This window comes from Dasypus novemcinctus, chromosome 3 (assembly GCF_030445035.2).
Source record: "Dasypus novemcinctus isolate mDasNov1 chromosome 3, mDasNov1.1.hap2, whole genome shotgun sequence".
Taxonomy (NCBI): domain Eukaryota; kingdom Metazoa; phylum Chordata; class Mammalia; order Cingulata; family Dasypodidae; genus Dasypus; species Dasypus novemcinctus.
The window spans coordinates 171,153,971-171,180,081 of NC_080675.1; the positions used below are offsets into that span (position 1 = coordinate 171,153,971).

Sequence of the window (26,111 nt, forward strand, 5' to 3'; positions counted from 1 at the left end):
CCACCTACCACATGGGAGGTCCAGGGTTCAAACCCAGGGTCTCCTGACCTATGTGATGAGCTGGCCCATGCGCAGTGCTGATACATGCGCTCAAGGAGTGCTCTTCCCCACAGGGGTGTCCCCCTGTGTTGTCCCACATAGGGGAGCCCCACACACAAGAACTGTGCCCCGTAAGGAGAGCCACCCCACACAAAAAAAGCGCAGCTTGCCCAAGAGTGGCGCTGTACACACGGAGAGCTGACATAGCAAGATGACAGAAGAAAAAGAGACACAGATTCCTGTTGCCGCTGACAAGAATAGAAGCAGGCACAGAAGAACACACAGCAAATGGACACAGAGAGCAGACAACTGGGTGGGGGGACAGGGAGAGGGGGAAAAAAACCACCATCTTGACATTATTTGTATACATATTAATATTTTTACACTCTTGTGCAAGTTCATCTATAGGATAAATTACTAGAGATGAAGTTGATGATTCAAAAGGTATGCATATTTTAAATAATTTTGATGTCTCAAAGTCACTTTCAAAAAATATTCCAACTATTTTCATTCTTGACAGTAATGTATGAGAGTGCTTGCCAACACTGCTATTATCAAACTCTGTGATCTTTGTTACTGGTTAGGGGAGAAGCTGTACTTCTCTTTAATGTGTGTTAATGTTGAGTGACATGGACCATCCCTTGTCCTTATTGTTCCACCAGGTCCTCTGATCCTGGTCCTGATATTGACATTGTTGAAGAGTCCCCTGATAAAGGAGACAGTGGTGAGTATGATTCACATTTAGTTTATTTTTTGCATTTTACCTAGATTCTGGAGAATAACTATTTTTAACCAATAAAAATGGCACTGGGGAGTATATGTGGCTCAGTGGTTGAGTGCTGGCTTTCTGCCCACATAACAAGGTCCTGGGTTCAGTCCCTGGCCCTGGTATCTAAAAAAACAGAAAATGGCATTGAGGGTGAAAGCTAAAACTACTACTACTATGTGCGACGGCTTATTGAGAAACAATATATGATGGAGGGGGTTTTACAAACTAAATTCTTTTCCTTGTTCAAGTAATTCATGTTAATTGTAGAAAATTCAGAAAATACAGAGAAGCCAAATTTTAAAAAATCACTTGGTAATTCCTCAACTCCCAAATACTCTGTTAATAGTATTTTAGTGTATAATCTTACAAGTATTATTTCTATAAAATGTAATATACATGTAAGACAAGTATATATTTTACAAAAGTCATACTATACCTACCTTTTTTTCACACTATATCATGCTTTTAAAGGTGGTAGTTTATGAGATGTCTGAAGGTTACAGTTTAGTGGGCCAGTGGTTTTTTTTGTACCTTGTTGTGGCCATATGTTAATCCTCTCTTAGCCTTGATACAACAACTCAGACATTTCTTAAGGCCAACAATTTAGAATCTCTATCTCGTACTTACTATTACATAAATTTTACCCATTTCTGACAACATGGGATGTCAAACTTTCACTTCTTCATGGTTACTAACTGTGATTCTGGTTTTGTAGAAATAAGTTTGAGACGAAGTCCTCGAATCAAACAGTTGTCACTCACCAGGAACAATTCTGGCTGCTTCTATTCTGTGTCTCAGTTGAAGTCTCGGAGCGTGCAAAGAGTTCACTCATTCCATCAAGACAGTTCAGGTAACATACAGACCCACCTGTTTTTTCAGGCTTTGCTGACTTGGTGGGAATTGTTTTTGAGAAAAGAAACATGAAATTTAACATATTCTTTCTTGACATTGGAGAAGTAGAATAGGTATGTATATTTGAAGTTAAGGGTGATGACCGTACGGAAAGTCCTGCCAAGATTCAGAGTCATCCCTTTGAACTCTCACAGCTGTTTGTCCACAGTGTCGTTAGGTCAGTCATTTATTCAATGGGGTTAACCCAGGTTTACCCATAATTTCCTCCAAACAGCCAGATCCTATGGGCATCCCAGGTGGAAGGGGATATCTTTTTTTAATGTTCTTTATTTTTCATAATAACATATGCATTTTTATAGGTATATTTACAGATGAAATTATTTTAGATGCCTGCATTTCCTAACATTGGGGCTGGGGCTCACACACAGTCTTATTAAAATCTGAGAAGGTAGCAATTATTGTAGTTGCTGACATAATTAGATGGGACTTGTCCTCTGGTTGCTGTAAAAATTATCAACTTCTTCTATGGACTTACTGTTTTGAAAGTATTGGGAAGGCAGGAGTTTAGAAGGAGTAAAATATCATCACTTTTTGTGACTTGCAGACCAAAGAAAAGATTTTCCAGTCCGAAGAATTCGGTCTCCGAAGAGGCTTTTTTTTGGTGCAGTGTCTGAGATGACCAGTCCCTCAGAGAAGGGCTCGGCCCGAATTCAAAGGCCGTCTCGAAACACGTTGAGTTCTGAGATAACTACAGTTTATCAGGTATAAAATTTATGTAACATTCAGAATAATCTTGGGGAACAGAGACATGGCTAAGGGGACCTATGGAGTCCACTAGGGAAAAGAAAGCAGGTAATGATATAATAATCTAGTATCACATAGTAAAGATGTGGCGCGGTTGGCATTGATTCAGATGAGTGGTCACTGAGTAGATGGAACTTAAAGCAGCAGGTTTGGCTGAGGCCATGGTTGCAGGGAGGAGACAGAGATATCTATTATTTAAACTCTACCCTGTATATCTATCTTTTGAAAGGTATAGTAATCACTCATCTGTTCAGTTAGTTGCCCACTCCAGTCACCCACGTTAGAAAGCCGGGATTGGGAAGCAGATATGTCTCAAGTGATTGAGCTCCTGCCTACCACTTGGAAGGCCCAGGTTCGTTTCCCAGTGCCTCTTAAAAAGAAGACAAGCAGACAGAGTCCAAGCAATGAAGGGAGAGGGAATAAGTAAATAAAATAATATTTTAAATAAATAAAAAGAAACCTGGGATTGACCTTGGGTTCTCCCCTTTCTGAGCAGGCCAGTCTATCAGGTCCTTCCCATTTTATTTACAAACTTCCTTATTCCCATCCCCTCTTCTCCCTCCAAGGGCCACCTCATGTGCTCGCTAAGAACCTCCTGGGTGCCAGGCATTGGTGTGTGTGGGGAGGGCAGAGACAGGTGTAGGCACTGCAAAGAAGATAACATCTCAGAGGACACCCTCTCCTATACATCACCAAAGGCCTTTCTAATTGTGTAATATTTTATTAAGCTCTTTAGAGAATATAGATTATGATAACTCAAGCACCGTAATGTACAATTTTCTTCATAGACTCCCAGGAAGAGTTCCCGGAGATCCTCAGGCTCTTCCAAAACGACACCCAGGAGGTGCCCTCGTACCCCGCAGATGCTGCCTTCTACTCCAGAAGGGCTGTGGAAATCCCCCACGGAGATGACGCCTGCCAAGCCGGTGGTTCTGACGGAGTCCAGAGACTCCTGCTCCCGTGGCTGTGGATCACCATCAGGAGCAAAAGTGACCCCTCAGAAAGGCTACTCCCTAGCGAAGAGACTCGCCTCGCCGCTGGAAAAGATACCGAGAACTCCCAAAAGGCAGGATGGTCAGCCACATGGATTTTTGCAGAATTGTACTTGGTCACATACAGTAAATTCCAGTCCAGGAGCCCGGACGCCATCCACTGTCCAGACCAGGAGTCAGTGCCTGACTCCTGTCAGATATTCCCTCAGAACACCCGTGAAATCGGCAGCCTCGGGGCTGCTAGCAGGGCCTGGCTTCCTAGGCACACCTCCTGATCAAAAAAGCCACAGTCCCCAAGTCCCTGGTGCTTCTCAGGCAGAGGAACCAGCCCAGAAACTAAAGGCTAAATCTGTCAAAGCCCCAAAGAGACCAGAGAATGCAACTGTTACCTCTTTCCTGCCTATTTCTCCAAAGAAACTCTCTAACTCTCCTATCTGTGATACTTCTGAAGAGTGTCCATTTAGGAGATCATTGATGGAATCTCCTTCCCCTGGAGAACTGGATTGGAAATTGCCCCAGAATGAAGCCACATCTCTCTCCTGTGCTCTTCCCTCAACTCCCCCCCAAGTCTCACAGACAGCTAGATCGGACACCATCCCCCCTGCACCTCCCTCTAAGATCAGGAAAAAGTGTAGAGATACCGCTAGTCCCTCAAGGAGCTTCCTGGAGTACCAGCCTAACACTGCTCTCATCCGTGTGGTTGACACAACTGCCGAAGCAGCTGCTGTCACCAGCTCCAGGAAAGACCCGGGGGAATTCAACCTCTCTCCTCAGTCTTCTCCAGAAAGACATAGTGACCCTGGAACTGGTCTAGGGAGTGACTGGCGTATTTGCTCCCCTGCATTCATTGCAAGTGACGTGGAATATCTCACTCTCCTTGATGAAGCTGAACGCCATGGCAGCGATACCTTGAAAGATAACATTTCTCCAGCAGGAGAAGGTGAGGTGTTAAGGATGGTGGTCACTGATGGGAAGCCTTCTCTGTCCAACCCTGGGATTCCCCCATCGCCTCCTTCCTCTGGGCCCAGCTCTCCTCTGATACCGTCCTATGACCTGTACTGTACTGCAGACGGAAGGCAGCAGCAGGCCACAGCACAGCCAAAGAATCTGCAAGCTTCAACTCAGCTTCCAGAAGCCTCTGCCAGCCCACAAACCTATGAGGTTGAGCTGGAAATGCAAGCCTCTGGCCTTCCCAAGCTTCGAATTAAAAAGGTAGATCCCAACCCTTTGTTAGAAGCCAGTCCCCTAAGAAAGGAGGATGGCTTTCGGGATGAGGAGAGCTCCTTCCCTGCTCTCACCAAGCCCAGGGCCAGCAAGTCCACGAGCAAACCCGAAACTACCTACATGTCACCTCCTTGCCTTCGCTCCTCGCACAGTTCCCCTGGCAAGAGTGGGGGACAGACCTATATCTGCCAGACCTGTACCCCAACCCACTGCCCCTCTAGCACCCCATCTCCTTTTCAGACAGATGTGGGGATTCCTTGGACACCGTCTCCCAAGCACAGTGGAAAGACAACTCCTGACGCCATTAAAGACTGGCCCAGGAGGAAGAGGGCAGTGGACTGCAGCGCCAGCACCTCTGCTGGGAGAAGCGACGTCAGCGCCGACCTCCCCGGGAGTGTGGCGGTGCTTGAGCTAGAGTGCAAGGAGCGCGGGTTCGAGCTCGGCATCAGCAAGCCTTGCATCTTTGGGGATTTTGAGCTTGAAGGCGTGTATCAGCTCCCAGACCATTCTCCTCCCAGGGACAGCGGGCCCAAGGCTGAGGAAGCCTTCTCATGGGGACAGTTTGGATTGGGTTCCAGGAAGAGACTCCTTTCTGCCAAGGAAGATGAGAATCAAGGCAAAAGAATTTGTGACAACCAGAGAGAAGGCTTGGAAGTTGTTAGTAAGACGAGTGAAGAGCAGTCCCCGAGTACAAGCCAGCGACAGCTCCCCTCCATGGGGGACGATGAGGTCTTTGCTTCAGGTGAGTTTGTTTCTGGATTCATCTGGGAGGGTGCATCTAGGAGGAGCTCCTTAAGGCGGCTCCATCTCCTGTGCTGGGAGCTGCAGGCTGGGTTTCAGCAGGGTTTACTGTGTGGAATCTCTTTAGGGTCTACCCCACCTCCCGGCCGTGCCGTGCGGAGCTGCCTTTCTGCCAGTGGTCTCCAGGCCCTGACCCGGTCTCCACTGCTCTTCCAAGGAAGAACACCTTCCTCTCGGGGTGCAGACACCAAAGGTAATTTGTTTGTTGAAGTCCTGGAGGCTGCTACCAGGGTCAAACTCATTTCCCTTGGGCAACTCCTGGAGCTCGCTCAGGGTCGCAGGGAGAATCATTTCTGGAGGCGTCGTAGGGCACACTGGAGTTCAGGGGAGGTGATTTTGTGCCCATGGTATCATGTGCCCTTCCCAGAGAGACACCGCTGAGAGCTCTATGCATCCTAACAGAATCCCCCTCAAATCCCATGAAAATCCTCATCTCCTGAAGATGGCAGAAGTGGGCACGTAACATACTGCTGGTCTGCAGTCATTAGAATCCAAGTGATGTGAGGGTAGACAGGATGTAGGGAGCTGGCTGTTTCCTGCAGGCAGTTTATACCCATGTTTTCCTGTATATTCGGGATAATAAAGAATGGCTGTTACCAACCTCGAGGCTAGGATTCTCCTTCCTTGAAACTGCCTGGAAAGAATGGGATTTGGTCGCCTCATTGCGCTGGTTAGGAAGGTTTCCTTCTGCTCCTGGAGGGGAGGGCCTAAAAAGCCTGCGCTGCCGTGGTTCCTTCACTGGAGACTCTTGTAAGTCTCCCAGAACAGCAGGAACCTCACCCTTCTAAGACCCAAAAAGAATGCACAAACTATCAAACCAAGGGAATTCAGACCACACGTACTTTGCATTCAATGATTGCTTATTGCCCTCAGCTAGCTACCTGGGTAGAAAGCATTGTAAAAAGTGGAGGTAACTTTTTGCAGCATAAGATAACCTCCCAGCATCGCTGATTTTCTTAAACCCATGTGTAACCCTGTAGCAATTTCAGCCCGTTTTCTTTTGTTTAGTCCTCAATTACTTCCTGCATTCCAAATCTTTCTGCCTTTTTTCTAGATGAGGACCTGGGTATATTTCCCTCCACTGCAGAAGAATCTCCTTTCAGCCGAGCGTTCTCACGGAAACGCCCCATCAGCAGGACTTACACGCGGAAGAAGCTGATTAGCTAGTCCGGATGGAGCCAGGCAGTGGGATCTGGGATGACGAGCACCACTGAGCCTGTCCCAAGCCGCCACAGTCCCTGGACCAGGGGCGGTGCCCTGAGCGTTATCTGGGTGTGTTAGAAGTTCCAGGTTTCTCCCACACCTGAATTCTTAGCTGGATACCCAGAAACTAGTTCATCTGACCTGGGGCCTCTGACCCACAGCCTGTGTAACCCTGGGCCTGCTTCCCAGAAAAGAGTAAGTAGCCAGGGCTTCATCAAAAGATGAAGGCCAAGTCAGCCCACATCCCCTGGGCATAAAGCAACTAGGGACCTAGTCCCAATCCTCCTCCTTGGTCAGCTTTCAGAATCCTGCTAGAATACCTGAGGTCTGTCATTATCCTCCTGGAATCCACCCACCCCCAGGCCCTACCCCTAATCCCAGCACCCCTGCCTCCTTGTTAGGAAGACGGGAGGGCGGGCCATGGTGTAGCCATGCCGTCAGTCAGGGAAGTCAGCAAACCTGACAAGGCTCTAGAAGACTGCGATCCCAGGCCAGCCCCGTCCACCCCACTGTGACCTTTGCCCACCCTGCCACACTGATGAGCTGGGAAAGGATCCCTTCACGGCATCCCTGGCAGAGCCACTCCAAGGCTGGGCACTGTGGCGTCAGGAGTGCTCTGTAAACTGTACAGCACTGCACACATACATGGACATGAAATGAAGACTGCACCCGGGGTGGCGGGACGAGTTTTTTACACCCACCCACACACCCGTGTAGAAAAATAAAGCCACCCGTGGCCACTGGGCATGCAGTCCACGTCTGTACATTTTAGTCTGGTTTACTGTGACCAAGGTCCACCTCTAGTGGCTCCTAGAGTCCACACTTCAGGGTCTGTCCCAAGAATCAGCAGTTTAGGGCACAGTGCTCGCTCACTCGCTCACAGCGAGACCGGCGGCTGACTCATGGTTTCCTCCCAGAGAGCCCCACTGACCAGACTGTTGTGTTGGGTCTTGGCCAGGGGCCTGGTCACCAGGAGGGCTGATTTGGAACTGCCTCACTCTGTTAAACTGCCATGTCTGTTGTGTTCCAAGAAGCCACTGTTCCCGAGTCTAATTCATACCATCATCTTAGAAATCGAACTCTCAAGTGAAAACTCCCATTCCTACTTTCAAGGGTTATTCTTATTTATTGTAAAATGGCTTAAAAAATATTCTAAAACTGCTGTTTCCCTATGCCCGTTATATACATGAGACCCTTTAAACCACAGCCCTATTGCCACTGACCATTTTGGGACAAGCTTTGGCTGAACCCTGTAGCCAGGGGCATATACTGTACTTCTGGAACTCTCGAGCAAGCCAAAAGGTGCCAGTCAGGTCCTGCAGCCTAAAGAGAGTGAGTGGTAGGGATGTGCATGTTATTTTAAAACGTTTTGGGTCCAGTTCTTTGGGGCTGTGGCTCAAATTCAGGATCAGGACCTTGATTTACCAACTAGCACAGGAGGAAAACGGTAGGCAGCAGCACCGCTCAGCAGGGCCCCAGCTCCGCCCGGGGCCTACAGTGGATTTTTCCTGACATCGATCATCCCGGGGCTGGCTCTCCGGAGTTCCCACCGGGGCTTGGGCAAGGGCCCAAAGTTCCGGGGCAAACCCCCCTCCCCTACAGGCAGCACCCGCCCCAGCAGGGGCTCAGCCTCCTCCCGCAGCCTCAGCTCCTCCGGACAGCCCTCGTCTCCGCACAGGCTGGAGCGTTTCCATGTCAGTGGTAAGGGAGCGTGGACCAAGTCCCGCAGCTCCTCCCGGGCGCGGGGGGCCCCCTCGGCGAGGGGGGGCTGCCAGGGAAGCTCCGGGGCTGGATGGAGGTCATCCTCATTTGCCGGCTGTCTGGCCTCCAGGCTCGGGGTCCTCTTCTCCCCGCCTGTCACCAAGAATAACAACATCCTTGTCAGAAAGAGCAGTGCCAGCACCCTGCTGCAGTCCTGGCTTCCCAATGCCCCAGTACAGTACGCAACATGGGAGATGACCTGTCAAGAGCCGACGTCAGGGTGATTTCCCAGCTTTTCCCACCACAGGAAGGAACAAGCCCAATTTCAGAGCATGGTCCAGCTCAGTGGCACCAGATAAAAATTACCCCTGCTCTGGCCTGCAGTGTTCAAACCACTGAGCTTCTGTTTTAGTTCCTGGTTTATCCACATGTGGCGGCCCAGTTCCTTCTCCAGAGCTTGAATCCTGGTCTCATATTGCCTCTTGCTGTCTGCTAAGCCTTCCCCGAGGTGGTCTAGAGCAGAAAGGCAGAGAAGAGGGCAATGAGGGGCTGCAGGCGCAGCATGCGGCCACGGCCACCACAGGCTTCAGGGCCAGGCGCCTCACCTCGGCTCTGCTGCAGGAGGAGCTGGATGTTCTGCTCGTGCTCCTTCTGCTGCAGGGTAAGCTGGCGGTCCATCTCCAGGCGCTGCCGCTCCAGGGCCACCTCCAGCCAGTAGACCAGCCGCTGCTGCTCCTCGAGCTGCATCTCCAGCTCCGAGGAGGCGATCTGCTGCTGGTGCTGCTCCTCCCGGAGCGTCACCACCTGTCCAGACCAAGAGTATCACCCACCAAGCACAGGCATTTGGCAAACTGGCCACCACTGCCCCCGTGGCAGAAATCCATTAAGTCCCCGCAGTCTTTCCTGCTGAGCCAAGGCCTGGTCCGAATCCTTCGCTACACGGCGTTCTAGGCACCGAGTGCCAAATGACCAGAGCTGGCTCGAGGTGAAATGTATTTGCCGTCCCTGCCTCAAAGCCTTCCTGGCCACACACTACTGAGCTTCTGGACAGAACCTCAAGCTGTGGACTGTCATCCCTGGCCAGGACATTTGGGGCCGGGTGACTGGTAGGGGCTGTCCTGTGCTTTGGAAGATGCTGAGCAACATCCCTGGCCTCGGCCCACCAGGTGCCATAGCACTGATACCTGCCATGTGAACCAAGGGTCTCCAGGCATGGCCAAGCGTCCCACAGGCACAAGATCATCCCCGCCTGAGAACCACTGACCTGGGCCAGGGCCCTCCTGAAGATGGCCGGTCAAACCGAGGAAGAAGTGGAGATGTCGGCTTCATAACGAAAAATAGGCTTGGAGGAGGAAGGTCTGAGGTCCTGATTCTGCAGCACCCCCCACCCCAGGAGCAAGCAGGGTGTTGCCGGAGCTGCCATCAGACACCAACCCCACCCGCCTTCCGAAGGAGGAGGCGGGTGACCCACCTTGTCGAAGTACTTGCAGAGGAGAGCTCTGGTCTCTGAGGACGAGAGGTAGCTGAGCTTGGCCATGAGGTTCATCTCGCACTGGGACAGCAGGGAGGCCGAGGCCCGCAGCACACGCTGGCGGCACGTGATGGCCTCGTTCTTGTACTCGATGGCAGCGTCCAAGGCCTCGATGGCCTCATCCAGCTGGAACAGTGTCCGCTCCTCCTGCGGGGACCAGGTGTGCGTGGAGGGGCTTGCTGGGCTCCCTACACCTCAGAACACCTCCCTGACAAGTCCATGCAGACGCAGGGTGCCACAAGTCAACACTTAGCCCCAAATGTGCCTTTAAGTGTCCCCCTCTCCTGAAGTGTCAGCACATCAAGAGACAGGTGCACACTGCACTCTGTGGTAAGAGCAAGGACGATTCAGCTGCAACCCCGACCTCGGAATGAGAGGCGGGGCCCGCTGAGAGGCCATCTACTAAAGTGCACACCCCTCTTGAGGGACCCACACTCAGGAAACCCAGAATCCCCTGCACCAAACGGAAGACGTGGATGGGTCTGCAGCGGAGGCACCATGGGGTCTGCTGGGGTGAGTTTATATCAGCATAGGCTTTCTCTGCTGCTCAGGGAAAGCAAACGGGTGCAAGCCACAAAGCACGCTAAATGTGCTCCAGACCCTCGTCCCCACACGTGCAGGTGGCCTCCTGCAGTGCAAGGTGAAGGAAACAAGGTCAGCAGGGCCCCTTCTGTCCCACACAAGGGCGCTGAGGCAGGAGGCGGAGGGGCCCAGTCCAGTGCTCTCACAGGCCCCCTCTCCCCATACTTTCTGGGCATAAGAGGAGGCTGAGGAGGGAAGTCATGGCCCAAAGTGGCCAGGCCCAGCAGCCAGCAGAGCCAGAGTCCCAGGAGAGTAGCTGGACAGATGGCTCTGGCTAGTACCTCGGGCGACAGCAGGCTGCCCTGCCTCAGCTTGCCGTCGATCTCCAGGCGCTGCTTCAGCAGCAGGTCCTTCTCCTGGCGCAGGCTGTCGATCTCCCCGCGGATTTGCTGCTGGCTGTGGGCACTGCCCTGCTGCAGCTGCCCGCTCTTCTCTGAGAGCTCCTTCTCCAGGTGCTCCAGCCGGCTGGACACACGCACGATGTCCTCGTTGAGGGCCTGGGGCAGCGGCGCCAAGGGACAGAAGGAACAGGCATCCTCTCACGGGGATGACAGAGCCCACCCAGCCAGCGCCAGTTGTTCAGGAGGACGTGCGTCCTTCCCTACAGCCCAGGGGCGAGGACCTGACCTGACAAGTAGGCCAGGAGTGCCCTGCCCAGGGACGCTGGCCCTGAGCTCTGCAGACTCCCGGGGCTTGGGCACTGGGGTAGCCGGAGCATCTGAGTGGTGCTCTTGAAAGATGGCCCAGAAGCAGATGGCCCAGAAAGAGGCTAGAGACAAGCAGAGGGCAATGTGGCCAAAGGCTGAGGGGGTGAGGGTATGTCACAGCAATTATGGGAAACTAGTGGCCAAGCTCTGGAGGCCCTTCAGGAGCCTGGGGAGGAGGAAAGGAGGGCTCTGGGGACCAAGTGAAGCTAGGGATCGCCCAGCAGCAGTCTGGAACCTTCCTGGCCTTCCTAGAGTGCTTTCACAGTGGCCACAGCATGGCTCCTGGTCTCTGTGGGTCTGGAACCCTCTGGAAATCTAGCCCAAGCACCTGCTCCCAGAACAGGCTTGGGGTTTGTGTTTGGCAGACCACTAATCTTCACGGCAGTGTTATGATTCCATTTGACAGAGGAGAAAACTGAGGCTCTGGAGCTCACCCTCCTAGCCCAGAGGGAGCAGTGGCAGGTAGAACCACTTCAACTCCAGGTCTGCCTCGAAAGCCAGCAAATGTTCCTTCTACTTGGCTCTTCCTACGTACCCTTATTCTACCTGCATAGGTCCTGAGTAGGTGGTTAAGGAGAAATGAACAGTGGGATGCATACTTGGAAAGGATCCTCTCCCCAAACATCAGAACACGTGTGATAAGCATCCTAAAACCCTAGCGTCCTTGACACTGAGCCTTTGCCGCAGCCAGGAGGGCACAGCATCACCTGACTGGAACCCACCTAGCAGGAACATCACCTGGAAGGAACATCACCTGGTGGAAGCTCCCCTGGCAGGATCGCTCCTGGCTGGACCTCACCTGGCAAGGTCTCACCTGCAGAGGTTCCCCTAGCAGGGGCCTCACCTGGCTGGACCGTAGGCGCTTGCTCTCCAGCCCCGTCTTCTCCTGCATCAGGGCCTCCTTCTTGGCCAGGATGGCCTCCCGCTTGTGGAGCTCCTCCCCCAGCTCCTCCAGCGCCCGCCGCTGCTGCAGGACCTTCTCCATCTCCAGATCCAGCCACTTCTTCTGCTCCTCGATCTTCTGAGGGAAAGCGGGAGAGTGGGGAGAGAACTCAGTTCTCCCCTCTGGCTCCGTGGGCAGGAAGCACGGTGTTCCCACCAGCTGGCCCCCAGGGGATCCGGCGACTGGCCAGGGCCCCCCAGCCAGGGGCGTGGTCTCCCCCCTGGCCCCACCTGCTGCTGCTCCAGGCTGACCACCAAGCCGTTGCTGCCGCTGCGCCTCTTCCTCTGGAATGCCGCGATCTCTTCTGTCTTGATCTTCAGGATCTTCTGCTGCTGCTCGTGCTTCAGCTCCAGCTCCTGGGGAAGGGGCAGGGTGGGGAAGCTCAGCGGGCAGGGCCCCCGGAGGCCCCCCGAAGCCCTCAAGGAGTGCGCCCCTGTGACAGTTTGCTATTATTGATGAATTCCAAAATGAAACACTGGTTATGTTTACAAACTGGTCTGCTCCTCTGGGCTCTTGATAACCCTTGATTAGATTAGATTCAGCGGAGACGTCTGATTAAATTACGTTGAGGTTGGGGCCCTGATCCAACCAGGGCATTAGAGTGTGACTCAGCATCAAGTCCCAGCCCCTTGGGCTGATAAAAGAGACGCTCACAAGTAGACAGGCAGAGAGGCAGACATAGAGAAGACACGCAGAGGATCCTGCCGCCCTGGGAAGAGAGATGAACCTGACAGGCTATAGCTGACCCTGTGAAGAGACCAGAGCAGCTGAGCCCGGGAAGAAGAGCCCTGGGGAGAAAGACAGCCCTGTGCCGGCCTACAGCAGGCCTTCTCCCTAGAGATCAGAAGAAGCTGGGACCACGGAGCCTCAAGAGGAAAGAGGAAGGCTGAACCCTCGCAGACATCGCCCGCCATCTTGCTTCAACACATGGCCAATGACTTTGGGAGAGAAAGTAACCTTGAGTTGTATGCTTTAGGGCCTTGTGACTATAAGCTTCTACCCCAAATAAAGCTAACAGATTTCCGGTACTCTGCATCAGCACCCCTTTAGGCTGGCTAACACAACACCCGACTCCTGCACAGCCCTGTGAAGGGCCCCCCAGCCTCCCCGTCTCTCTGGGTCTAGCGAACAGAAGCAAACCCTTCTCCAGCCCCTCCAAGATGCCAGACGCCTTAGATATTTCACCTCACTGAACCCTTCCTCTAGCCTTGCATTTCACGTAGTTCTCGCTTTCAGGTGAGACGCACTCAGAGAGGCTATCTGCCCTGTTCTGTAAGGTCACGTGACTGTGAGCAGGGGCCGGACGGAGCTGCCTGGGCCCGCGCGGCCGGAGCCCACCTTGACGCGGTGCTGCCGCTTGGTCATCTCCGTCTCCAGGCGCCGCTTCTGCTCCGTCTCCTCGCGCAGCCGCCTCTGCAGCTGGCCCTGCTGCTGCCGCATGAGCTGCACGTTCCTCTCCAGCTCCTGCAGCCGCCTCTCGCTCTGGGCGGACAGTGACACCAGCCGCTCCGTCGCCTGCTTCTTCTCCTTCAGCACCTGGGACCGACACAGCCTCCGCTGGGCCTCACAGGGGCAGCCCTCGAGCCTGGCAGGGGCCCGGCACTCAACAAGGATGGGGACAGAGGGACAGCTCGAAGGGAGAGCAGGCAGGTGGACGATGGACTAGCAACACCGGTAGCTAATGCTTCCATGGCATGTACTTTATACCACGCACTAAACTCAGCCCTTCATGTGTATCAAATTAAAATAACAATGCTCTGAAAGGGCATGATGATTATCAGACCCAATTCATAGATGAGGAATCTGAAACACAGAGAGATTAGGAAACTTGACCAAAGAGAGACAGCTGGTAAGCTGGGATTCAAACCCAAGCAGCCTGGCTCCAGAGGCCCTGCTGGCAACCACTCTCCTGACTTGTATCTTGGACACATGAACTATAAAGGATGAATGATGGACAGAAGGGTGGACAGACAAGTTGGTAAAATATAAAGGTCAAAAAATAGGATAAGGCAGGGAAGCGGACTTGGCCCAGTGGTTAGGGTGTCCGTCTACCACATGGGAGGTCCACAGTTCAAACCCCAGGCCTCCTTGACCCGTGTGGAGCTGGCCCATGTGCAGTGCTGATGCGCATGAGTGCCATGCCACGCAGGGGTGTCTCCCGTGTAGGGGAGCCCCTTGTGCAAGGAGTGCGCCCCGTAAGGAGAGCCGCCCAGCACAAAAGAAAAGTGCAGCCTGCCCAGGAATGGCGCCGCACACATGGAGAGCTGACACAACAAGATGACACAACAAAAGGAGGCACAGATTCCCATGCCGCGGACAAAAAGAACATGCAGCAAATGGACACAGAGAACAGACAACTGGGATGGGGGCGGGGAAAGGGGAGAGAAATAAATAAAAAATAAATCTTAAAAAAAAATAGGATAAGGCATGGATTGATAAGAGGGAATGGAAGGGCAGATGGGCAGATGGATAAACGGATCATTGGTCACGTCGACCAGTAAAAGGATCAATGGATGGATTAGCTGGACTGACAGGTGGACAAATGGGGGATGGTGGAATGGAGGGTAAGTGAACGGGTGGCTGCCAGTGGCACAGCTGGCAGGGGGAGAGGAGGGCTGCGTGGCGGAAGGCGTTTCTTTAGCTGCCCGGCCCTCACGGCGTCCCTCTCATTTGTCTCCTGGAGCGGCTCAGGCAGGACCTGCTCCCCTGCCTCTGTCGGGGCTGCCGGCTTCTCACATGATACCAGCCTCAAGCAGGGAGGCAGGAGGGCGTTGGTGCCCCAGCCGGGGCCCGGGCAGGCCCAGGGTCTACGCTGCGCCCAGGCCCCAGCCGGGGGGGGCCCCGGCGTGACACTGACCTGCACCTGGCTCTGGGCGGCGGCCACCCTCTTGCGGAACTCCTGGAGCCGGGACCGCTCGCCCGCGTCCTGGGGCTCCTGGCCCTCGAGCTCCCGCAGCTGCCTCTGGCCCTCGCTGAGCTCGGCCCGCACCCGCTCGGCCTCCTGCTCCAGCTCGCGGATGCGCTGGCTGTGCTGGCGGTTCAGGGCCTGCGCCGCCTTCCCTGGAGGAGCGAGGGCGCGTCACCGGGGCAGGCCCTCGGCCGCCCGGGCACCACAGCCTGCTTCCCCGGGGCTTGCCAGCCCTCTGCCAGCCCCCGACACCCGGCATTGGCTCAGAATTGCTCTTCAAATCAATTTCCTTTTAAAATTAGCCTCATCCTCAGAAGCGACACGGAAATTACGGGTTAGCCAGAAAAAATTTACCTTTTCCTAACTCATATTAAAATACCTCTCTAACTTGCTCCAGCATATGATTAAGTTTCTGGAACTAACTTCCATTGCAAAAGGTATAGGAGATAGAGGAACGAGTTAAATGACACCACCAGGAGGCAAACACAAAGCCAGAACATTCTGGGTTGGGAATATTCTTCTGGACAACTGAAGAGCGAGAGAAGGGGGCTTCAGAGACCACAGAAGCAAATGCCAAGTGTGGAGCAAGTTTGGAGACGGATTCCAGCAAACCAGCTGTAAAAGGACAGCTGAATAATTAAGAAAATGTGCTTCTGGCGGGGCGACAGATGACATTAACTTTGTTCGATGTGCTAAGGGCACATGGTTAGGTAAGAAACGTCCACATTTTCCAGAAAGGCATACTGAAAGGGGTAGGGATGGCATAACATGATGGGACTGGTTTCAAAATATTTCAGCAAAGAAAACTGGGAGGATGAAACAAATGCGGCAAAGTGTGGGCTCAATCTAGCTGATGGGAATATGGGGTTCAGTGTACTTATTCTCTTCTCTCATACGCTTGACAACTTTTATAACATATTTTGTAATAAATAAATTCATAACTAGTAAAGTAACAGTGATCTTGGCAGAAGATGAGGACTGTGGTTGATAGTGTAAATATAAGAGTGTTCTTCTACAAGGTGTTAAGAGCATGATGATACATGGGGAAAATAGAGCTAACATAATTTATGGACTATAATTAACAGCAACACTGTAATGCTTCTGTAGCAAAAGCAAAGTTGGTAGCATATTAATGCTAAAGGTCAAAAAAAGAATATAGAGTTTGGTTCTGTGAGCTATGAATATGACTAAGCATTTTTTCTCTTCATTTTTGTCATCAGTAAGGGGACCTTGACTATGTCATTTAATCTGGGTTCATCTGTGTATCTTTCTGAACCCTAGAGGAACAATTGAGTTAACAGTTGGAATTAGATGAGTTAAAAGTGCTAGAAAGAACTTTTTAGGAGTTATGCTTCCATAACTTATTGAGCTGCACTTTTCTGTTCTTTGATTTTTGTGAATTTGAAATGAAGTTATTTTTTAAAAATAAAGTGAAATGGCAAGGGTCCACCAGTCACCTAAAATCATCCCCTGGGAAGCGGATTTGGCTCATGTGCACAAGGAGTGCCGTGCCACACAGGGGTGTCCCCCCCGTAAGGGAGCCCCAGGCGCAAGGAGTGCGCCCCATAAGGAGAGCCGCCCCGCGTGAAAAAAGTGCAGCCTGCCCAGGAATGGTGCCGCACACACAGAGAGCTGACGCAACAAAAGACAGATTCCTGGTGCCGCTGACAAGAATGCAAGCAGATACAGAAGAACACGCAGTGAATGGACACAGAGAGCAGACAACGGGGGTGGGAGGGAAGGAAAGGAAGGAAAGAAGGAAGGAAGGAAATAAAGTTAAAAAAGAAATTACAAAAATAAATAAAATAAAATCATCCCCTGCCCAAAGGGGATACCAGCAGTAGCTGTAGCACAATTTTGGAGACACTGGGTCCTCGGGCACTTTCACCGTGAGCTCTCCAGGATGGAGAGGTCCTGCTCCCTGCACAGTGGCTGGCCCTCAGCAGATATACTTCATAAACAACAACAACAATAGTAACGAGCTACAGCAGTAGTCACGCGTACTGAGCTATGCTCATTCTGGCCTCGTAGCAACCCCTCGAAGCAGGGTTTTTAGAGATGAGGAAACAGCAGCATGGGGTGGGGCGGTGCTTGTTCCAGGTCACCCAGCCGGAAGAGGAGGGGGTGGGGGCAAACCCCGGCCGCCTGGCCCTCCCCGCCCCTCCTCTGCTAAGCCCTGACGCCCGCGCACACGGGGCCGCCCGCGCACATGGGGCGGATGGGAAGCCACACCCGGGCGGGAGGCCGCCAGCCGCCCTCACCTGTGCGGACCAGCTCACCGATGAGCTCCTCCTTCATGCGGATGTTGATGGCCAGCTCCCGGATCTTCTGCTGGGCCTGGGCCAGCCTCCACTCGGAGGCCGAGGCAGCAGGCGCCTTGCTCCCACCAACTGCTGGGATGGGCAGCGGTCAAGGCCACCGCCCCACTGGACGGCAGGGAGAGACTGAGCGGGGGAAGAGAGAGGCATGGCCTGGGCAGTGGTGTGCGGGCGGCTGCACCCCCCTGTGTACGGGGTGGGAGGGGGCCCTCTCCACGCCCACCCGGCTCACCTCTGGGCCCCGGGACGGCCAGGCCCAGCTCCTCAAGGCGAAGCCCCAAGCCCGTCCTGTCTGGTGGACTCCCTGGATGGGTCCCCGCCCTCCGGCTCCAGTGGCCGATCCCGTTTCTGGAAGGCAGAAGCCGGAGTGTGCACCCCTCGCCAGCCCCTGCCCCAGGCCAGGGGGGAGCGGCCACCATGCCCCCAAGGTCAAATGCAAGTCCAGGATGGAAGTCCCACAGACGTCATAGGTGAGCACGACGGCCTAAGAGGCGTGGGGGGCACCAGGGGTGGGTGGAGGCCGAGAACCAGGAGGCCCGCGCCCACCCCGCAGCCACCCACCCCATAAACCTCTTGGCTCAGAGCCCGCAGCCCCTGTCCTGCACTCCCTCAGTGCCAGCTAGGGCGGCACAGGAGAGGACGCCCTGGGACAGTCCTCACCCTGCCTAGCCCTGGGCCCTAGGCAGGTCCCCTCGAGCTCAGGCAGCAGGTGCACAGGCACTCACCTGCGCAGGAGCAAGGCCCGCCTGGGCGGCTCCTCTTCCTCGTCCTCTGACGCAGTTGGAGAGCCGCTTCCCAGCCCATCTCCATGCGCCGGCAACTCGGTCCCAGCCTCCCTGCCATCTGCCAGCTGCCGGGCAGGGCCAGGGTTTCACAGCAGGAAGGCCCTCCGGCCCCGGGCGTGCCCTGCCTGCGCCCTCCCCACATCGATGCCCCTCCAGCCCTGGCTTACCTCGAGCTCTAGCTCCGATGACACCTCTGGGAAACCTTTCCCATCTCCAGCTGGAGACGAAGGCTCCCTCCTCCCTCCATGCCCACCCTTAGCTCCCACGACCCCTGGCCCTCCCCAGGTGACAGTCTAGCCTTCTATCTTGTACCCACGCTCTCTGCATCTAAGTCTTCTCCGGCCAAGATCACGCCAGAGATGGGTGTAGGGCAGCCTTCTGCCAATCCCAAGTCCTCCCACTCCTCGGTCCCTCGGGCCATTAGAGCAGAGCTGGCCCAGAGCTTTCAGGCGGATGCAGAAGTCGCCTTGGACCTAAAGGTCCCATATGGTAGAACCGGATGCAGGAGACCAAGGCTCAGGGCGACAGATTAGGGTTCAATGGAAAAACAAACTTGCAAAGACAGAGACGTTGTCTCAGAGGTAGTGAGCTCTCCATCTCAAGAGGTGTGCAAGCTTTCCATCTGATGCCAGAAGCCAGAACCCTCTCTTAACCTCCTCTCTCCCAGCACTCTCCAGCTACCTCCAGGGAACCATTGCCCAAAGGCCCCACATCCCCGAAAAGCCCACAGTCACCCAAATCTCAGCAGGGGCCCCTCCCGTCTCCCAGCCGGTCCCACGACAAACTGGGGTGAGGGACGCCTGCCCCAGCATCACCCTTCCCCTGCCCTGCGCCTGGCCAGGCCAACCGAGCCCAGGGGACACAGCCTGGCCACCTCCTCACCTCTCCCCGCCGCGCAGGACCAGCTCCAGCTCCAGGAAGGCAGGCAGGGGGCACCACGCCCAGCGCGTGGGTGTGCGCACCCCCCAGGGGGGCTGTGTGAGGCCGAGGCACAAAGGACCCCGGCGCCAGGCCCTGCAGGAGCCCCGGGGCCCCCCAGCCAGGCCGCACCAGCTCTAGCCGAAGCCGCAGCTCTGCCATCTCCTCCTGCTGCTCGCGCAGGCGGTCGCCCTGCAAGACCATGTCTGAGCGCTGATGGGAAGGGGGGGCCAGGGGCAGGGTGCGGGGGCTGGGGGAGCAGGGGTGCGGGGGCAGGGATGGCAGGGGCTGGGGTGGCAGGGGTGCCGGGGGGCAGGTGCGGGGGCTGGGGTGCAGGGGCTGGGGGGGCAGGGATGCTCACGGACAGTCAGAGCCCGGGAAACTAGAGAACAAGCCCGAGGCCACCCCACCCTCCCTGGACTAAATCTGGCACACACTGCCTGGAGGCCTGTGAAGGAGAGCACTAACTGCAGGCCCAGACTGCGGACGGGGAAGTGGGGCTCAGAGGCAGAGAGGGCCCCCGCCCTGAGCTCCAGGTCACGCTGATGACCACCTCTACTAGTTCCCGCTGGAGCTCTCACCCCACCTGCCACATGCCCTCATCACACGCTCTCCCTGCCAGTGCTGGCCCGCTCACGCCCAGCAGGCAGCGCCAGGAGCATGCCCACCTGCCCCCAGCCGGCTCCACCGCCCCGTCCTGCTGCCTCCGGCCCCAACTCCCAGCCACACTCAAGACCATCCAACAGAGCTGGCTGCCCCAAACCCACCCACGCTGTCCCGTCCCTCACCGCCACACTTCCGCTCGTGGGCACCCCCATCTCAGCCCGCTCTCCAGCCCGCCTGGCTAACTCCCTCTCACCCCCAAGTCTCAGCTCAGACTCCCCCTTCTCCAGAACCTTCCCTGACTGCGCAAGGGGGCCCCACCTGCAGTTTGTACTGCTCCATGGCATCCTCCAGCGCTGCCAGAAAGTCCCGGTTCTCCTCCTCCAGCCGGGCCACCTGGCCCTGCAGGCTCAGCAGCTGCTGCTCCCCCTCGCCCTCCTGTGGGGCAGGAGAGGGGCATCAGGCGCGGCGCGGGCAGGGCGAGCCTGCCTCCCTGGGGACACCGGGGCCTGCGGGGAGCCCCTCTCCAAGCTGTCCGGGCCATCTCTGGTATTTTTTTTCTTTTTTTAAGATTTATTTTATTTATTTCTCTTCCCTTCCCCCCCCCCCCCCCCCACTGTCTGCTCTCTTTGTCCATTCGCTGTGTGTTCTTGTGTGTCCACTTGCATTGTCAGGCAGCACTGGGAATCTGCGTCTCTTTTTTGTTGTGTCATCTTATCAGCGCTCGTGTTCCTGGGCAGGCTGCGCTTTTTACATGCGGGGTGGCCCTCCTTCAGAGGTGCACACTTGCACGTGGGGCTCCCCTACGCAGAGGCACCCCTGAGTAGCACAGCACTCCTTGCGTGTGGCAGCACTACACGTGGGCCAGCTCAGCACACAGGCCATCAGGCCCTGGGGACTGAACCCTGGACCCTCCATATGGTAGGCGGAAGCTCTATCAGTTGAGCCACATCTGCTTCCCATCTCTGATCAGTATTAATCATATTATTCACTTTCTGTGCCTTCGTCTTGTTACACCCTCCCAACATCCCTCCTTTACAAACACAAAGCCCAGGCTCGGCTCAGTGAGGTTAAAGAGTGGCCAAGGTCATCGGCAGAGGGGACTGCATCTCGAACGTGCCCTCCTAAAGGACATGGCCGACGCATGATGGTCTCTCCCTCCCCCTTGCCGCGTCCCCAGGGCCACCCGCCCTTGGCACCTTCCGCCCGCCGGGCCCCTGCGCGGCCTGGTCCTCGGCGGGCGCGCTCTCGATGCCGCTGTCGGGCCCGGAGGCGGAGCTCAGGGCGCTGCGCGGGCCCTCGACGGCGCACAGCCAGTCGCGCACCTTGCGGGCGGCGGCGCCGGGCAGCCCGGGCTCGGCCTGCAGCTGGCGCAGGAGGCTGCAGGCGGCGGCGGCGCGGGCCCGGCAGCGCGGGCACTCGGCGCCAGGGCGGCCGGCGGCGGGGCCCGGGCCGCGCCGGCCGCGGTGGATGATGCGCGTCTCCGAGCGGTGCCGCGGCGCGCCGCGCGCCCCCCGCCGCCTCCGCGGGCGCCCGCTCGGCCTCGGGCCGCCAGTTGCGCGTGGCGCGGTTGCGGATGTCCTGGGCGCGGCTGGCGTAGTTGAGCGTGTTGAGGGTCTCGTCGAAGTCGGACGCCGAGGGGCTGACGCAGGCGATCATCACCGTCTTGGCGTTGCCGCCCAGCGAGTCCTTGAGGATCCTGCGGGGCGCCCAGGGCGAGCGCGTCAGGGGCGCGGCGCGCCGGGAGCCGGCGGCGTCCCCGCCACCCCTCCGGCGCGGCTCACCGCGTGATCTTGGAGTCGCGGTAGGGGACGTGGCCGCCGCGGCGCTGGGGGTCGGCCAGGGCGCTGATGACGTTGCCCAGGGCCAGCAGGCTGCTGTTGATCTGGATGCTCTCCCGCAGCCGCTCGTCCGTGCTGCCCAGCTTGAGCACCCTCTCGGAGCCCGCCAGGTCCACGAAGTGGAACTTGGACACCAGCAGCTGGCCGGCGGCGGGGCGCGGCGCGCGGCTGGGGGCGCGCCCCCGCTGCTCCAGGGTCACGGTGAAGACCGTGTGCGAGCGGCTGGAGAGGCGGTTGAGGTGCGTGGCGCCCGTGTGCCGCGCCGCGTTGCCCATCTCCAGGAGGCTCAGCACCTCGTCCAGGCCCTCCACGTCCACCTCCTTCACCCCGCACAGCACTGCGGGCACAGCCGGCCGTGAGCCCCGGCGCGGGGAGGGCAGGCCTGGCCCTCCGCCTGCTCCGAAACCCCCGGGCGCCCCCTCGCGGTGCCCAGCGGGCCTGTCCATCCTGGTTTGAGTGTGAGGGACCCCAGAGTCCCCCCTCTCCATGACCACCTCCATGCCTCTCCCTGCGTGCATGGAGGAGGGGAAACTCCTGCAAAACCTTCCCAGGGCTGGGGTGTCCCGGAGGGGTGCCGCTCCAGACAGGTAAGCTCCCCGCTCAGGGCAGGGGAACCTCCCCAAGCAAGCGCCCCAACCCATCCCATTGGAGGAGGGGAGGTGGGGGGACAGGGGGTACTCCTACCAACATTCCCACGGTCATCTTCCCGAAGCTGGATGTCACGGCTGGCAGTGCCCACCTCGAGCAGGTCGCGGAACTCTTCCTTGTACACTTCCAGGTAGGACACGTGCACCAGGCAGTCCAGCAGGTCGTTCTCGTCGATGAGCTTGAAGGCCTCGGCCATGGCCCGCGGGATGATGCCCTGCTCGTCCTCATGGAGGGAGGCTGGGGAGACACCGCAGGGCCCCCTGGCACCTCGCCCGCAGCTGGGCCCCTGCCGGCAGCTGCAGGATGAGGCTCCGGCATGCAGAAGGTGGCGGCCGGGGCCGGGGTGGACTGGGCAGCCTGAGCCAGGCTGCGCCCCAGGGTGCCAAGGTTCAAGTCTGGCAGGATCGCGGCCCGTCAGGGTTGGAAGCAACCTCTCCTGGTTCAACCAGTCCACGAGCTCTCAGGTACCCGGGGACGTGGAGTTCATTACCATGGGCTGTGCTCCGTTAACTAACCGGTCTCCTTAATCTTATCCAAAAGAAGTAATCAGAGGACGTTTGTAACTTCAACAAAAATGCAAACGGCCCAAGTGCCAACTACTTTATGTTCCCAATGGGACCCTAGGCGGCAATTTAAAAAAATTAGACTGAAGAATATTTAGTGCTATAGAAAAACATTCAGGGTTTATTATTAAGCAGGATATGAAAGAATGGGTACAATAGAATCCCACTTTTTAAAAGTACAGTAATTTTCAGAAGAAGAAACTGGAGTGAGTGCATGGTCTCTGGAGGGTGTCTCAAAAGGCAATTATCAAATAAGTTTTATTTTGTGCATTTTTTTCATATTTTCCTAATTTTTTTACCGAAACACATATGCCTGCGTAAGCCCAGAGGCAGTGGTTCGGGTTACTTAAGAAGGGGCCGTTCCTTCACTGGGCCCAGAATACCCCTCGCCTAACTCCCGCTCCAGAGCCTCGCGGCACCTGCCTGGCTCCCTGCTCCGTGGCAGCCGAAGCACCTCTCTCCCAGGAAAGATGTTCCCGTTCCCAACCACTCCATCTAGAACAGGGATCCTGACCCTTGGCGGTCATCCTGGTGACCTCTCTACAGAGTTTCAAGGCCACCCACCTCCAAGGACCCTTCCTTCCATGGGATCACCTTCCAGGGGCGTCTGCCCTGCCCCACCCGCTGGCATGCCCACCCCGGGCTGCGGACCTCTGGGTTGCACCCTGCTCCCCACCCCCCCACCCCCAGCATACCCCCTCCCCAACTTCCTACAGGGAACGGCAGCGAGGGGACAGGGACAGAAACTCAAGAGACACGGAGGGCCCTCGGCCCAGGGCGGGGTCACTCACCCACACTGGCCTCCCCCATGGTGTACGTCTTCCCGGAGCCCGTCTGCCCGTACGCAAAAACGGTGGCGTTGAAGCCCTCGAAAAAGGCCTCGAGGAGGGGCTGCACGCAGGCCTGGTACACGGCCTCCTGCCCCGCGTCCTCGGCCAGCACCAGGCGGAAGCCAAAGTGGCGGTCGCGGCCCAGGGTGACGCGGCCGGGCTCCACGCGCAGGCAGCTCTGGTGGCCGTGCAGCAGCTCCTTGGGCAGCAGCGGGCGGACTCGCAGGGCCACCCTCACCGGCGCCTCCTCAGCCCCCGGGGGCCTCTGGGCCTCGAGCCCCATGTCGAGGGAGGGCGGCTTAGGGCCCTGCAGAGGGAGGGAGAGGCCCCCGCGTCGGCACCCGTACCCCGGCTGGGCTCACCCTGCAGGTGACCCGGAGCCAAGTTTGGCCTTGGAGGGACGGAGGGGAAGGGGGTCAGCGTCCAGAACGTCACCACACGCCGACCAGTCCCCAAGTGCCACGAAAGTCCCACACTGCACAGAAGCTGTCACAGCCGGGACGCCGGCAAACTAAGGCCCTAAATCCTCACTTCCTTGACAGCCCCGGGCTTCTGCGTTGCCAGCTGCACCCTTCCCCTGTGGCCCCATCTCCCAGAAGAACCCCCCTCCCCGCCACCCCCACACACACCTGCCGGGTTTTCCAGCCTGTGTCACAACACGTGGCCCAGGCCGCCTTCTTCAGAACAGCCAACAGTGCCTTCAAGACCAAGTCCTACCACCACTTCCCTCCAAGTATCTTCCGAGTCCACCCAATTCTCCCTTCTGTTGCCAAAGCCCAAGCCACTGACACCCTGGCAGGACTTTAACCGGCTCTCCTTGCCCCCTCCCACATGGCAGCCAGAGGCATCTTTCAAAAAAGCCAAGGCAACTGTGTCCCTCCTCTGCTTAGCCACCTCCTGGGATATGGGTCCCCACTGCCCTGGGATGCAAAACCTTAACGGGCCCTGCTGCCACCCCAGGCCTTTCCTCACCTCTCCCTGCCTGCAGCATCTCAGTGTGGCCAAAGCCCCCTCCCCAGGGCTGGATGCACCTTTCGTCAGGGCCCCGGGGAAGCTCAGCGCCCAGCTCCTCTGCTCCGTCCCCTCCCTCCCACTCCCCACCCAAGCCCCCGTGCTTCATCAGCAGTGGCCACTCTCTCCAGGAACAACGGCCAGGTCACCTGGTGGTCTCCCCACCACCACCCAGCCTGGGAGCTAGAGGACAGGGACTCTCTTTGTGCCCCTTGTGCTTATCTCCAGTGCCCAACACAAGATCTTTCATGTAGTAGCTGCCCAATAAACAGTGATGAATGATTCTCATTCAAGGAACCTTCCCCATCCTCCTTGGTCTTAATGCATTCCTCACTGCCCGCCCCGCACTTTAGTTTTCTTTTTAATCTTAAAAAAAAAAAATCCTTTAAAATGAGCTCAACCCAAGTAACGGTTCTTTCGTCCACTCAGTCATTCATCCAACCCTTCCGGGTGCCCCGCCTGGGGACACAGCGGCGACTCTGCCGGGCAGTTCTGAAGGGCCCGGGAATTAGGGGATTGGGGGCCGGAGGCGGCGGGCCGGGGACAGGGGCTCCCAGAAAGTTTGGAGAAGTCATTGCAAATGCAGACCCGACCTTGGTAGCCTCGGCGCTCGCTCCTCGGGCCCCCGACCTGGGGCAGTGAGGCGCCCGCCCGCCCAGGAGGGGCCTCGGGGAGGCGGGCCAGCACGGAGGGGGGCTGCTCGTGCCGGGTCAGGTCTCCCCAGGCGCCGGGCTCTCGGTGCCACCCGGCCCAGGCCTGCGCAGGGACGGGGAGCAGCGCGCGCCTGCCCCCGGCCCCCCGGCTCCTCGCCCCCCACGCCCGCCCCGGCGCACACCCACCTGCCCGGGCGCGGGGACAGTCCGCGGGCGGTGCGGCCAGCCTCGGAGCCCCAGCGCGGCGCGCTCGGATGCCGTCATCGGGACCCCCGCCCCCCAAAACATCCCGCCCCTCATCCCCAACCCCGCCCGCCCGGGCGCTCGGGCGGCGCCGGCGTGTCTGCCCGCAGACGGGGTGGGGCGAGGGCGGGGCCTGCAGGGGCGGGGCCTGTGGTGGGCGTGGCCTGAGGGGGCGGGGCTACACGGCCTCCTAACCCAGGCCGGCCCTGGGCCGCTGGCGCCGCGCGCTATTCTCAGCGCGGATTCCAGGCGAATCCTGGGGACACAAGCGACCCACAGGCCGGCCTGGGTCTCCACGCTGGAGAAACCCGACTTTCCCATGGGGCCGGCACTTCAGTCTCAAGATGACAAGCTGTAACAAGTGGGAAGACAAAAACTAACTAGAGGGCTGCAAGGGGAGCGTGGCTTTTCCAATCCCGAGACTCTGGGTAACCGGGATCTAAGGGAGATCTATTTTTTTGTCCATTCATTCATTCGTGCGCCCGGGGTGGGCGGGGCCCTGGCTGCACCGTCTGCACACACACTCACCCTACGAAATCCTCCCTGCGCCCTCCTCTCTGACCCAGGTACGTGGTTGCGGCCAAGGAAGGAGCTCACGTGCATGCCTTCTATATAGCATGCCAAACGCCGCATGACTCCACA

The 26,111-nt window shown here is 57.0% G+C and overlaps 2 protein-coding genes across 3 annotated transcripts in view; one reads left to right on the top strand and one right to left on the bottom strand.

Moving 5' to 3' along the window:
• The window catches only part of TICRR (TOPBP1 interacting checkpoint and replication regulator), a 44,747-nt gene extending 37,299 nt beyond the window's left edge, over nucleotides 1-7,448 (top strand). For both annotated transcript variants that reach the window (XM_071214368.1, XM_058294683.1), the window contains exons 17-22: nucleotides 702-763; nucleotides 1,524-1,658; nucleotides 2,265-2,422; nucleotides 3,253-5,422; nucleotides 5,549-5,674; nucleotides 6,536-7,448. In XM_071214368.1, coding sequence (XP_071070469.1) covers nucleotides 702-763; nucleotides 1,524-1,658; nucleotides 2,265-2,422; nucleotides 3,253-5,422; nucleotides 5,549-5,674; nucleotides 6,536-6,648 — 2,764 coding nt within the window. In that variant the 3' untranslated portion in view covers nucleotides 6,649-7,448. The remainder of the gene's footprint in view (nucleotides 1-701; nucleotides 764-1,523; nucleotides 1,659-2,264; nucleotides 2,423-3,252; nucleotides 5,423-5,548; nucleotides 5,675-6,535) is intronic.
• Nucleotides 7,449-7,475: 27 nt separating this feature from the next.
• On the bottom strand, nucleotides 7,476-25,480 carry KIF7 (kinesin family member 7). Its single transcript, XM_058294682.2, is given in 20 exon segments — nucleotides 7,476-8,538; nucleotides 8,752-8,898; nucleotides 8,991-9,189; nucleotides 9,857-10,063; nucleotides 10,780-10,995; nucleotides 12,050-12,226; nucleotides 12,379-12,504; nucleotides 13,487-13,684; nucleotides 15,006-15,208; nucleotides 17,318-17,446; nucleotides 17,607-17,722; nucleotides 18,100-18,224; nucleotides 19,042-19,269; nucleotides 20,002-20,118; nucleotides 20,880-21,195; nucleotides 21,197-21,379; nucleotides 21,465-21,858; nucleotides 22,206-22,406; nucleotides 23,524-23,869; nucleotides 25,413-25,480. Coding segments are annotated over 19 exon segments (3,966 nt in total). The 5' UTR covers nucleotides 23,846-23,869; nucleotides 25,413-25,480; the 3' UTR covers nucleotides 7,476-8,176.
• Nucleotides 25,481-26,111: the final 631 nt, after the last annotated feature.